At 40.7% G+C, this 14,295-nt stretch overlaps 1 protein-coding gene and 1 non-coding gene across 2 annotated transcripts; both read left to right on the top strand.

Annotated features, from left to right (window-relative positions):
• Positions 1 to 2,318: 2,318 nt before the first annotated feature.
• Positions 2,319 to 2,391, top strand: trnar-ccg (transfer RNA arginine (anticodon CCG)). The gene has a single exon. It is a non-coding gene; the product is annotated as a tRNA-Arg (tRNA).
• A 925-nt stretch (positions 2,392 to 3,316) lies between these two features.
• shrprbck1r (sharpin and rbck1 related) lies at positions 3,317 to 14,163 on the top strand. The gene is made up of 14 exons (XM_069151590.1): positions 3,317 to 4,056; positions 6,384 to 6,558; positions 7,400 to 7,477; positions 7,607 to 7,748; positions 7,875 to 7,965; positions 8,094 to 8,412; positions 9,148 to 9,248; positions 9,474 to 9,644; positions 11,042 to 11,202; positions 11,345 to 11,456; positions 11,607 to 11,786; positions 12,078 to 12,176; positions 12,479 to 12,622; positions 12,843 to 14,163. The coding sequence occupies exons 1-14, from the start codon at positions 3,757 to 3,759 to the stop codon at positions 12,921 to 12,923; spliced, it is 2,154 nt and encodes a 717-aa protein (XP_069007691.1). The 5' UTR covers positions 3,317 to 3,756; the 3' UTR covers positions 12,924 to 14,163.
• Positions 14,164 to 14,295: the final 132 nt, after the last annotated feature.

Genomic DNA, 14,295 nt, shown 5'->3' with positions numbered 1-14,295 from the left:
TCAGAATGGCTCATGATAGATAGATTAGATAGATAGATAGATAGATAGATAGATAGATAGATAGATAGATAGATAGATAGATAGATAGATAGATAGATAGATAGATAGATAGATAGATAGATAGATAGATAGATAGACAGATAGATAGATAGATAGATAGATAGATAGACAGATAGATAGATAGATAGATAGATAGATAGATAGATAGATAGATAGATAGATAGATAGATAGATAGACAGATAGATAGATAGATAGATAGACAGATAGACAGATAGATAGACAGACAGTCTTGACATAAAGTCATTCATTCTATTCAAAGCTCTCATGACACTTGTGGGATAAATATAAATCTGATACTGGAACAACAGATCAGAGCTATAATGTTGCAGCTGGAAAGTGTTTGGAAGGAGTCAGAGCACAAATGTGCACGCCACCGGTTCATGTGCTGAAAAGGACATCCTGTCAAATGTATTCAGGTGTAAAGTTGTAAAGGTCATGAAAACGTGACAACACTGCTCAAAATGTTGCTTAAGTGCATAAGATACAGTGGTTTGGGTAAACATCCATTCTTTTCAGCCATAACTTTTGAGATTTGTTTTAATCTGAACTGATTCGTCCAAAGTCATTTAACAGAAAATTAATCCACAACAACTTTCATAATTGATTAGTTATTTTTGTCCGTTTTTCAAGATTAAATGCAAAACATTCTCTGGTTCTTCTAAAATGTGAGGACTATATTTAAATATATGTTTTGGAGCACTGGTCAGACAAAACAATCTGTTTGAAGATGAACTCGGGCTGTGGCCGATGTGAGCTTTTATTACAAAAGCAACACCGTACAGTACATTGTGCATAAATGTGAATATATTGAAAACTTAACAAAAAAAAAAGATATCATTACTTTCTGCTGAATTACAAGTGGGTGTTGTGTGAATCTTCCAGTTGAAATAATCTTCTCCCCTGAATAAGAAAAATATCATTCAATATCACTGTCCTTTTATGTAGCATGTGACACAAATGGATCTATGTGTGTGTCTGTGTTCACATCTGCATGTGCACGGCTCCACCGTAGGGCAGCACTTTGCTTCTCCACCACAGATTAGGACAGCCGTATTTTGTCATGCACTGAGATCAGATAATGGAGAGTGCGCCTGCAGTAATGAGAAGATAACTACCTGAGGATGTGTAATCACACCACAAAATGGAAACACCCATAAATAATAACGCTAATATGATTTTTGACAGGGATGTCTTATTAGGAAAACAACGTTTGTGATTGGTTGCTTTCAGATGCTCAGTCACAGACAGGTGTGTGAGGTTTGGATCCGTGTAGCAAAATGCATTTATGAACAATTTAGATGATTTGGCTCTGCCTGCATTACTCATGGATGAATTTTAGAGCACAGACCAATGAGCACATTGACTGACTTAGGTTTCTCTCTTGCTGCAGCGACAGGTGACGTGTTCTGCCTTTAGACCTTGAACTCATAATGTCTAAGTCACACATTCAATGTGGCTATTTTAAATCTGAAGGGTTTAATATGGCTATCTTTTATTCTTTAGTCCTGGGTCCAGGGATAGTCACTGATCCAAATGAAAATCTTCACCTTTGATTCAAAAACACCACTTTCCCCCTTTTTGTTGTCTCATCAGCACCTGATTGAATGGCTTCACACATTGTACATGAAATGTTTGAGGGATTATGACAGCAGCAGCTTTTGACAATAACTGAGCAAAGTCACTTGTTTCATAAAAATAACAGCAACACTATTTTTCTTTCTACTATAAAGTTAAACGTGTATTTTTTTCTTGTTATTCTGTGGCCGAGGAGGAATGCGATATTGATTGAAAAAACCTTGCTTGCAGAATGACTAACAACTTGACCCAGCTAAGCTTTGAGGTCTAAATCTTTCCCCTTTCTTGCTACAGTATATTTTGTTAATTGCATCACAATTCATGAGCTGCAGAGTGTGTGGGCTGGTACATTCACTGACTATGTTTGGACTAGTTTTGGACTATGTATGCATAAAAAAAGCTTTAGTTCATACGTCAGTGGTCAACACCGGAATTTTAGCTTTCATTCAGAACAAAGGTCCTTCAGATAGCCATTTTATTTGTTACCCTAACTTTGTTTAACAATACCAAACATAAAGCTTACGAGGTTAGACAAGGCTTCTTCTGTGGACGTTAAGATTTGAAATCTCGACAATTTCTAAACAAAGAAAGAGTGCTTTTAAATTGATGGCAAATTTTTTCTTTTTCATCCAAGACATTATATTGGACAAGATTCATGCAACATGCAGGATCTGCATAAGCAGGCCCAGTGGCCTAATGGATAAGGCATCAGCCTCCGGAGCTGGGGATTGTGGGTTCAAGTCCCACCTGGGTCGTGTCATAGTGGGTGCTAGCATCTTTAAAGGATTATTGACTGTTTGTGTATCCTTGCAAGGAGAGATGATTAACTCGCTCTAACTTTATTGGATCCATCCATGATTCAAATTCTCTCCAAAATGTAATTGCGGCTTCTTTTGCAGATGCTGCACCTTCCCACCAAATTTCATAAAAAACAGGCCCATCGTTTTTCCTTAATCCTGCTGACAGATAGACAAACAAACTGCAGTGAAAATGTAACCTCTTTTGGGAAGATACATATGTATTCTTGAAAAAATATTAAATGGGTTCTCAGATCGCATTCACGTCCTGTTACTGATGTGCATTAAACAACCTGCAAAATATGGTGTTTGTGTAGTAGCAATTTCAAATCTTGTTAAAAAAAAAAAACCACAACAACCTACCAACATTAGGCACGTGTGTTTTTATAAAAAAAATTCTGTTCAATAAATATGTGAATAGGTGGATGGCATACAGCTCATACAGGACTTTAATACATTATATATGAATCTTAAGTGCTTTTGAGGAGGCAGTTTACAATACATATTTTACTGCCAGCTGCTCTTCTTTTTTTCTTAAAGAAATACTGCAAGATGTCAAAATCTGACTTTAACAGAATTATTATAAAGGGACATGACTGAGAACCTTCATCCACTTTGGTAAATGGGATGCTTTGCTGCCTCTCTGTGGTCAAATATGTACACAGGAGACATTTTGTGTGCAGGTTCACTGTAATACATTAAAACGACGCGACTAAAACACTTGTCTGTGGAACAGTCTACACGGATCCGGTCGAAACAGGCGTATTACCAAAAAAAGTCTGCTGACAGAGGAGCAACCGAAGCTCATCTCTCATGTGGCTATTAAAAGAAACAGTACTCATAAATAACACAACGGCATACGTCATCACACAAGCCACGCATGCGCAATACGAAGTGAAAGCAAACGTACAGTCAGCGTTACCACCAAGCATCAAACTACAACTATACCCTCGGAGTTAAGACGCTTAACATATTGGGATAACAGGAGGATACTATTTTTTTTTTGCTTAACGGTAAGAAAGAAACGCTGAATCTGGCTGAAACGGTGCTTCGGCGAAACCGGAAGAAGAGAGGAGTTAAAGCTCGAGCTCGGGTTCGACTTTTTGGAAGTGTCTCTGAACTGTTGTCGGACTCGACGCACTTGTTTCCTGTTGACACCGAGGCTGTTAAATAACCAGATGAAAATGTAAGGAATTTGAAATGAGGGCTACACAGGACACGAGGTAAACAACCCGCTGGACACCCTCCCTCCCCCCCCTCCACCACCACCACCCCCCACCCCCCCCCGTGTGTGTTTGTTTTCTACATGAGTCTGTCGGCAGGATGTCGCTGAGTTCAGGCGGCAGTTGGACTCAAACGCCCGGCCACTCATCGGACCAGTCCGCCGCCGCCGCCGCCGCCCTCCTCCTCCCCAGCCACTATGGGGCCTCGGAGTCTCTACTTAGCTGTCAAACCGTCCTCATGTCGGTTCGGGTGTCCGTGTGCCATTCTGGTATTCGGCCGCTGTGTCTTCCTGGAGCCGGCGATGAGTCACTCCGCCTGCAGCTCAGCATGGACCAGGGGAAATCCGGGGAATTCCGGCTGTCGCTCCAGGACAGCAGCAGCGGGGCCGGCAGGAGTGTGGTGAGTTCACGGCAGCAGAGCAGCAGACTTGTTGTGGTCATGGAGGAATTGCTGAGCGGCCCAAAGGGGCCCGGGGGTCAAATATCTTGTCTGAAGGGACTTTTTTTTTTTTTTTTTTAGCATTTCCTATCAGTTATATGACCAAAGACAAACAAACGGTACAGACAGACATACAGTGACTTCAAAGACACAAAACAACCACGGAGGCCACAAAGTGTGTGTCGTTGAAAGGTGGCAAACACCTACAAAGAGACACTAAACGACTACAAACAGACATCAAATTACACATGAAGTTTACTCGGACCCACACGGTGTTGCAAAAGTACTTGTTGAGATCTGAAACGACAACAAAAACACACAAACTGACGTAAAATAATATGACGGATATAAAACTACTACAAAGAGACACAAGACGGCCACAAAATGACACAAAACAACTACAAAGACACACAAAATGGTGCAAAACAACTTGTTGAGATGTGAAACAACTACAAAAACACAAACAAACAGACTTAAAACAACTACATGTGACACAAAATGACAAGAAAGAGGCCCAAAAGAAGTACGAAAAGACATGTGACTGTAAAGAGACATCCAATGTTACAAAATAACCAGCTGAGATGCAGAATCACTAAAAACAGAAAAAGCAACTTCATAGACAATGACACAAATTGCCACAAAAATACAATCTTTGTTGTCAAAAACAGAAAAAACAACTACCACAAGTCGACATGGCATGTAGTTTATAGTTGTGTGTGTTTTGCTGTTATGTAAAGGGACGTGGGGCCCAAATTGCCTCCTAAACTATGGTTTTGTTGTGTTTTGACTGGAGAACACCTCGTTTAAAGAACATTTTTGGGAGACTTTTTATTCTAGATATGAGTCATATTTATTGTATGGTAAAAACAAAGCTAAACTTAGTTTTAATGAAACACATCTAAAGTACAGCAGTGGTTCCCAAACTTTTTGGCTTTAGAGCAAGGCCAGGTTGACCCGGTTGACCCGGGAAGCCCTTTATGACCACTGTTTTTTTACGCTTATGTGCCCTATGTATGGTAAATATTTTTGCACTTATCAGGTATTCTCCATAGCACCTTTATATCTTTCTGAAATCCCTTCAGACGCAAGTGCTTCTGTATGATCGTATAAAATGCGCTTAAGTAAATCTGCGTGATGCCACGTGAAATAGTAAAATGTTGTCACGGGATTCCTTTGTTTGTTGTTTTTACAGGCCTGAAGAGGGAAAAACTTTGGTTGCATGTAAAGATTATTTCCATTATCGAGTAGCCCAATCTGTCAAATGTTTTTCCAGTTCATCATTTAGCTGTTTAGTCTAATGTAAAATGTCAAGCAGTGTTTCCCAAAGCCCAAGGTGGAGCCTAAGATGTCTCGTTTCATCACAACCAAAAGAAGATCAGTTTATTGTCAAAGTAGACTAAAGGAACCAGAAAATATTCACATTAAGATGCTTGAAACAGATCATTTTAGTAGTAGTTTTCTTTTCTTTTTTTTTTTTAAGTCTTAAAACAATGTACCGATTATCAAAATAGTTGGCAATTATTTTTCTGTCACTCATTGATCGGGGGATATTCCAGATTTAGCTTTTGACCCCTTAGACAGCTCTAATCCCTCAGATAAGAAGTCACTGGCCAAAGCGAAAAATAGTTCAGGTGGGTTTGCAGGCAGAGTGCTGATCTGGAGCTGAACCCTGAACTTGTGTGCAAAGAGAGTCGTATAATGCACTTTCATGCCTGAAACCCAGTCATCTTTGAATATTGGTGACTTCTGACAGCTACCGGGGACATTGCATGAGACACATCTACAGTCGGTGTCGGTGTATTGTCCACCAAATTAAAATGATTCAGTCAAAAACAACAGTTCTGCAATAAATACATTCATGAAATTTCTAATGTTTCGTTGTTGAAACGGGTCATTCTGGAGGCTGTAGTTTGTGGCTCTGCTGAATTGTCTTGCACTTAAATGTGTTTCAAATATTTCAAATGCACTTGTTTTGAAGGGGATGGAAAATGTTAGAAAAGCCTTTTTTTTTTTTGTAGAAGGTATTACAGTTGAAGTTCGATGGGAATTCTTTTGAAATATTATATTTTGTACAGGATTAATCATATTTGTTTTATTGTTAGAGACAGACTGTAAAAATGCATATTGTTACAGTGTGAGGGAATATTGAAATTAAATTATTATCTTGCATCACGTGCATCACTGCTTACGTGCAGTGATGCACGTAAGCACTCTGATTCATTTACCTTCCCCATTTCTTCCTAAAGGAATCCTCCTCTCACTCTTGCTTGTTCTTCCTCGTTCACCAGACCATCGCTGAGTTTGATTTGAGGAACGTAAACTACGAGGTGAAGTCACCAAAGTGCCACGAGATTAGTCTGGTGGCTCCCCCACATGATCGCATCAGCTTCAACTTTCGCTGTGAGCAGGAGGCCCAGGAGTGGGCCACTGTCCTGATGTCGTCATTGAGAGAAGCACACAGAGGTCAGTCACATACTTTTGCAAATACTCCCGTTTTTTGTTTTTTTCCGCTGACAAACACAGATAAAGATATTAAATGCCTTGCAGCAAATTAATTCGGGGCGAATCTAAATGAAAATGTTCAGACACTTTTGTTGTGTATTCTCAAGTGGTAGAAAACATTCGCCCTGTAGTAAACTCGGTAAGTTCACGTGAACTGAGTTTGACATTTGAAACTGTTTAGTTCTTTATTTATTTGAACAAAAGAGCCTTTCACTGTCCTGATCACTGCTTGTTAACGTTGCTACCATCGATCTCAAGACCCTAATACATGCATGAAGGACTGCAGCTCTGAACCTTGGGGAAGAAGTGCAGTGTTTTTGTGTGACTATAAGACATACAAACTGACGGAACGAGTGTGGTGGTGATGGTCTCGTATCCAAATAAGACATTATCTCTCCAGTTCTGGTCTAACTTAACTTTATCCACTGCCTTCTTCCTCTGTGACCTTGATTCACATAAACAGCATGATATTGATTTGGATAGGAGATGCACAAAGATCTCTGACAGCACCTCAGCGTCTCAGTCAGACACCTAAACACATAGAGAACAGTGGGAACTATTGACCTACTACCTTACTCTGTTGTTGTCTGTTCTAATAAAATGTCTATTAAGACATAACACACGACAATATAAAGGTTTTATTACTATTTTAGAAGATATGTAGGACAAGAGGTTTCTTGTAGGATGAGAAGGAGTTGAATGTGCTTTGTTTGTCTCTTTCTTGTCTTTTTATCTGTTTAATTATAAAAATACTTTTTTTTTTTTTTTTTTTTTTCTTGCTTTCAACTCGTCATGGCTGCAGTCGCCCCTCAGGATAACGGCGCTCAGCACCCGCTCGACGGTCTTCCTCCTCAGAACACCAAGGCTTTGCAACAAACAGGTCTGTTTTCTTTTATTGATTCATTGAACTGTTGTCAGCAGACTGCACACTCCGCACCTGCGTGGGCTTGTCTGAGCTTCTTTGTACATGTGCGTGAACTGTATGTGCGTACACACGTTCCATCTGCAGAGGAAACTTGCATCGAGCTGACCAGAGCCATCGAGGCAGGTGACATGCAGTTGGCTTCGGTCCTTGCTTCCACGCTGGCCCGTCAACATACAGTGCTGAAGATCCAGCCCTCTCCCAGAGACTTTGAAGACACTGAAATCAAGTATGAGCATGATTATTAATCGTTTAATTGTAACATTTAGTTTTCCAGTTGAAGTTATGATAAAAAAAAAAATTAAAAAAAAAAATTGGATGTGGCTAATGTCTTGTGTTTCATTTTATCTTCCAGTTTGGCTGTTGTTGTGGAGGATTCGTCCTCCTCCTGTTGTGTCACTGTGAAAGTTTTCCCACACATGAACACTGCATCACTGAAACAGCAGGTTAATCTGACAAAATATATATATATTTTTTTTTTCTTCTCTCTCTCTCTCTCTCGCAGTATCATAATTCATTGGTCTCTGTTGACGTTTCTCTTTTTCACCGTCAACCTCCTCTGTTTCCTTTTCAGATGTTCCTTGAATACGGCTTTCACCCACGGGTGCAGCGCTGGGTGATTGGCCAGTGCTTGTGCACCGACCAGCGGTCTCTCGCCTCGTACGGTGTTCGTCAGGATGGCGACACGGCCTTCTTGTACCTGTTGTCGGCCCGCCACGCTCGCTTGACCCTCCGAGTCCTCCAGCAGGATCAGGAGAGTGCCCTCCTCCTCACTCCTTCACCTCTGTCTTTTCAAAACCCTCCTCTCTCTTCTACCTCTGCAAATGGCTCGTGTGAGGACCGGAGGCCGTACACCACCCTTCCTCCGAGACTCCATGCCAGCAGCAACGTTGGTGAGAGGGGCATTAATAAGTGGCTTTTTTTTTTTTTACAGTTGCTTAAGTCGGATCAAATTGCTGAATTATATGAATCAGAATTATACCGTGCTTGTATATTTAGTGCTTTAGACAGCAACAGATCGACCTGGTGCGCTACAAATTGTAACAGCATTCAGATGAGCGAAAAAAATAACAGAAAATATTATCTTTGCAGTACAACCCTAGTGAACGTGGTCCATTACGTTATTACAATCCATATGTTATTCGAGCATGACTTTATAACACCAAAGTCATTTTTGTTGAATATAAAGGAGTTTATTTCTCCTCGAACTGAAGGTTAGAGCTTTGTGTCGTCACTGCTCACACAGTGAAAATATGCGTAGAGTAACAATGAACCCATTTAGATGTACTTAGCTGTGCAATAAACTCACGTTACGAACATGTGAAAACATTTTATATTCTTGTGATGTGTCCATGAAGTATGACTTTAGACTACACCGGGTCATTTATTTTATACCAGTTTTTAATGAGTACTAAAAAAAAAAAGTTAAAAAAAAAAAAGAATTGTAATTGGATCAATCACTGGTAACTTCTGACAAAGAAAAGTTTTATTGTAGGACGGTTTGCACTTAAATTTATGTATCAAAGATACAAAGCCATTCACACACAAGCTTCATAAGCAGATACTTTTGCATGCAGAATTGATTCTGGCTCCTTAGTAAAAAATGTTTTTCTCCTTCAATGCTTCAGGTGGGTCAGAGAGGCAAAATGCCAATGAAATCAGAGATCTCATCAACTTAGAGATGCCCCAACTCAATGAAGCACTGAGTCCCAAAACAAGCTCCACCCAGGTAACACAATGTAGTAACTTCTGGTGGTATTGTGAAGTACGAGTGTTTCTTTATTTACACACACTTCAAAAATATCAGTGCTTTGATACAATTATGGATTGGATAAAGTACGAGTTGCATGTCGAGCTGTTTCTCCTTTATTTATTAAAGCCTATTTGAGACATGCGAGTTAAATGGCTTTGTTTTACAGAATGTCGAGAATTGAAATACCCGTCTGTGTTTCAGGGTTGGTCGTGCACCTCTTGCACCTACATCAATAAACCGACCCGGCCGGGCTGCGAGATCTGCAGCACAAACCGCCCCGAGAACTACGTTATCCCAGGGGGATACCGACCTGATGCACTGGAGCTCAGACGAATCCAGCAGGAGAAGGACGCTATCAGACAGTACCAGCAGGTACAGTAGAACATGCACTCACACCTGCACTGAGCATACCACCCATTATCATGCACCGATATGCATGCAGGGACATTTTTGTTTCACCTGAATGCCTTTAGAAAAAAAACCTTTTTATTTTGGCATATACTGTATATAACAGTATAACAGAGAAGTAACAGGACACATAAACACACTGCACAATGGAAAATAAATAGAGGGGCCTGGGTCAAATAATATCTTGTAAAAGAAAAAGAAAAAGGCGCAAGGAAACGCAGGGCTCCAGGCTGAACACATTTTTTTCTAACGATAAGGAGAGGAAAGGATGAAAATGATTCATAGCTGTCATTTGAATTTAAACTGTCAGGCTCTCTCAGGTTGACTCTCTTCTCTTCTGTCTCTGTTTTTTTGAAGGAGAAAGGGAGAAGAGAGGTGCTGAGGAGTGCTGGGCCTCAAAACAACTCACTCGTGTTTAACCTGGACCAGGACTGCTGAGCTCACACAGACACAGACATACACACAGTCCGTGTTTATCTAGTCTTTATTCAGTTTTAACACAAAGCACGATGACAGGAAAAACAAAAAAGTACCAGACAATCAGCCTTTTATCACATTGTCTATATGCAAACCTTTGGTATATGCTTAGGTTGAAAGCATATTTTTCTGTTATTTCTATCCTGAAGTTGAATGTAGTTTAAAGAGTTTGTTTGAGCTGTTAGCACTGAAGCCTATTTAAAGCATTATCTCCCCCCAGTGTTGGCCAGAAGCAATACAGGTGGTGATATATAGGTGCATCCCCGGCTCCAGTATTTTGCATGTTCATGAGATACTTCAGAAGACAAATTGTATGAGAACAATTGATTTTTTTTTAGGAAAATGTGCAAACATTGCTTTGTTGCGTTGAGCCGGACTGATAATGCTCACAATGACAAAATATTTTTAAATATATCTGTCAAGTCTCTTTTGTCATATTTTGACCCTGGTCATGTAGAATATATTGTCCAGACTTTTAGTTTGATTGACCAACCAGATTGATAATAATGTTCACTGCAGACTTTTAAGCATCAATTGTTTTTTAATGGACTCTTTAAGACCAGAGGTTTCCACTAAATTGAATGTATTGGTTAATGTTGCACTGTGATTGTATATACCCTGTGAAACAGATCAAAATAAAATGTTTTACACAATGTGTGTGTCCGCAGGTGTGTGTGTGTGTGTGTGTGTGTGTGTGTGTGTGTGTGTGTGTGTGTGTGTGTGTGTGTGTGTGTGTGTGTGTGTGTGTGTGCGTGCGCGCGCGTGTGTGCGAGGTCAAACGATTGATGATTTTCTGCATTGTTCGGCTTGATGCGCTACGAGTGACAAAACTTTGAGAGATGTTAAAAGAAACATTTCTTTAACCCCCTCACCCCTCCTCCCAGGCAAAGGAAGAAGAGCGAAGGGAGAACTTTGCCCGGCTGGTGATGATGGATGGTCAGGACCTGGTGCCGAACCCTGAGCCTGTGGAATGTAGGATCTGCTACGTGGACCTTCAACCAGGAGAAGGTGTGCTGCTGAGGGAGTGTCTCCACTGTTTCTGCAAGTAAGACTCGGGGGGGGGGGGGGGGGAGTGTCACGTCAAAAGCGGTGAAAAGAGGTTTTGACAATGTTTGATATTTTCTTGTCCGATTGAATGCCTCGGAGGGTTTTCACGATTTTTCGTGTTCGTGTGCGTGCCCGCCTAGAGAGTGCTTACGCTCAGTCATCATGCTGAGCGAGGAGCCCGAGGTGTCCTGTCCCTACAGAGATGACGCATACTCATGTGCCCGCTCCCTGCAGGAGAGGGAGATCAGAGCTGTGAGTTCTGCCAACTTGCATCTTTGTTTGGAGACATGGGAGGGGGGGGGGAGGTTGAGATACAGTACATTTCTAAATGGTGTATTGGCAGTTAGTGTCAGCTCGCATTATCCAGCCCTTCCTGTTTTCTTTACCCCGTGTCCTTCACAGCTGGTGCCAGCGGAGGAGTATGAGCGCTGGCTACAGAGAGGTCTTTCAGTGGCAGAGTCTCGCTGTGAGGGCAGCTATCACTGTGCAACTCCAGATTGTCTGGGCTGGTGTGTGTATGAGGACACTGTCAATGTCTTCCACTGTCCTGTCTGCAAGAAACACAACTGCCTGATTTGCAAGGTAAAAAGTATACACAGCACATACTTGCATGATTCCAACAGTTTCTAGGAAATTAGGTTGAAGTGTGTGAGGTGAACACGTTAAATGATTCTCTAAATGTGCATATACAAAGTGCACAACTTGATCAGTCAGAGCTAATTGACAACTTCTTTTAAAAAAAAAAAGCAAATAAAGCAACAGAGCTGAGGGTTTCTAATTGCTTTGGTTGCCCTAAGCTAACTGCTGTTTAATGACAAAAATGTTCCTGTCTTTAAGCATCCGTCCCTGTCACTGTTTTTCTTTTCTCCTCAGTCAATCCATGAGGGAATGAACTGTAAGCAATACCAGGATGATCTTGCAGCCCGAGCTATAAATGACTCTGCCGCCAGGAGGACAACATATCTACTAAAGGTGGGCTTTAGAAGACGTGTATGTGCTGTATGCGTGTATCGACAGAGAGCTTCTTTTTTTTTAAGCCATACGCTTTTTTTGTACTGCTATTAAATATGGAGTACTATGTTTAAAAAAATGTTTTTTAAAAAAGAGACCATCAACATGTAATTGCACCAAAAATCAATGTTAACACACAAATGAATGGCTTTGTGTTTCATATTCTTACAGAGCAAACTGGCATCTACTGGCACCTACCACATCGTCTCATCTCATGTCCCCTCTTGTTTCCCTCTTGCACTCATTTTCTGTCTCACAAACAGACTCTTGTGCAGTCAGGGGAGGCCATGCACTGTCCCCAGTGTGGTATCATTGTGCAGAAGAGGGATGGCTGTGATTGGCTGCGCTGCACTGTCTGTCACACTGAGATCTGCTGGGTAACCAGAGGGCCCCGTTGGGGGCCAAAGGTAAGATGTCTTTCCTTTCTATCCTCAATGTGTTTTGGGTTTTTTTTCCCCTCAAATTTTAGCTACCTTAATTCCAGTGATTTAGGAAACAACGTTTTGATCGTGACTTCATTCATTAACCTTGGTCAGATGAACTCAAAAACAGAATAGAAAGAGTGCAAATGACTCTTCTTTTTCCCCCAAAATGTGACCCATCATCCTCATCTGTTCTTTTTTTAAGGGTCCTGGAGACACCAGCGGAGGATGTCGTTGTAATGTCAACAATCAGAAATGTCATCCCAAATGCCAAAACTGCCACTGAGAGGATCAAGAGTGGTCAGATTGTTGGAGGGAATAAGGGACTGGACTTGAAAAAAACGACTCTCTTTAAAAACAGGAAAATCAAGGTCGAAGCTTATAATGAAAGTTTATTTAAGACAAAAGTGACTGCCGGATTCATACATTAAATGGACAATACCGCATCTTTAGAACTGGAGACATTCTCAGCAAATCTCTAACCATCACTTGGCTTTTAACTGTAATCAGAACCACAATCGTTTCTTAACATTTAGTAAATGAGTGACTTTTAACAATGCAACATCCAGCCTAAATTAAAATGTCACATTTGACTGATATGATAAGTGTGGTGCGAAGTATGCAGGGAAAGAGTATTAACTTTGACTATATGTGGTGCCTTCTTAGCAATATTTGCATTGCGGATGTAGCAATACAGGTGTGCTTTTCTCTGTTTCAGTAGTTACATACCTGGATACATTTCATTAAACTGAAGTGACCTTATTCTTGTGCACAAAAGCTGAAGCAGGGTGTTTATGATTAAGCTTTCTAATGTGACAAAATTCTTGTGTTCTTGATATGCAGTTTTCAGCATAGAGATAGAGCCACCGTGTTTGAAGGTATACAGTATATGGTTGTATATTTTTGTGTGGCTGAGTGATAGCCTGACTACATGTGTGCCTCGTCACCAAAGAGGTTTGAAATATAACGAGTGTGTTGATGTCTAAGTTGAGTCTGATCTGTTGTTTGAACACCTGAGGGGAGCCAGGCTGTTTGAAGGCTGTTTATCACTCGCATGCTTCTGCATTTGACGAGTGCATAGGTCACTGTTGAGGATTGCATGATGACACCACCAATATGTGGCAAAGTGTGTTGATTAATAGTCAAATATTGTTTGCAATAAGTGAATATGTTCTTATAGAGAAGGCACATGTAAACACCTTTTGTCGATAAGCTCACATTCCTATTAAGGAAGTCAAATATAATAGTGCATATGGTGATATAATCCAGCAAATTTAATGGCTGTAAGCTTTGTATCTGCAGACATATTTGGAATATTTTGTATTCACTTATGCATGAATGCACTCTCTGTTCACCAGAAAAAACATAAGCCTAACTCCAAATACCAGAGTATTCCCTCAACTACACTACTGCCTGGAACTGACAAGCCATGAATAGGTCCTCACTGTTAACTTGTGTTTAAGTGTCAGCACTGTGTGGCTGATGTACTGTTGTGCCTTAATTATAAATAAACAGACATCTTTGTGTGTGTTTTAATGCTGAATTGAATCAACGCTATCCAGCAGCTGCTTTCATGTCTTCCCCGCATTCATTTGCTGAATTTCAAATTCAGTTTTTTAAAATGTCATCTGGTGTCTCAAACATCCAGGTGGAACCGC

Source organism: Embiotoca jacksoni, unplaced genomic scaffold (assembly GCF_022577435.1).
Source record: "Embiotoca jacksoni isolate LCO1_2020_lvr unplaced genomic scaffold, fEmbJac1.0.p SCAF_17, whole genome shotgun sequence".
In the NCBI taxonomy this organism is placed as follows: domain Eukaryota; kingdom Metazoa; phylum Chordata; class Actinopteri; family Embiotocidae; genus Embiotoca; species Embiotoca jacksoni.
The sequence above is the reverse complement of the archived record's forward strand: the minus strand, read 5'-3'. Positions and strand labels throughout refer to the sequence as shown.

Excerpts from the sequence above, each read along its gene's own strand:
- shrprbck1r (XM_069151590.1), top strand. The coding sequence starts at position 3,757 with ATGTCGCTGAGTTCAGGCGGCAGTTGGACTCAAACGCCCGGCCACTCA. Across the intron at positions 6,559-7,399 it reads ATTGAGAGAAGCACACAGAG|TCGCCCCTCAGGATAACGGC; the intron begins GTCAGTCACATA and ends TCATGGCTGCAG. Across the intron at positions 8,413-9,147 it reads CCATGCCAGCAGCAACGTTG|GTGGGTCAGAGAGGCAAAAT; the intron begins GTGAGAGGGGCA and ends TCAATGCTTCAG.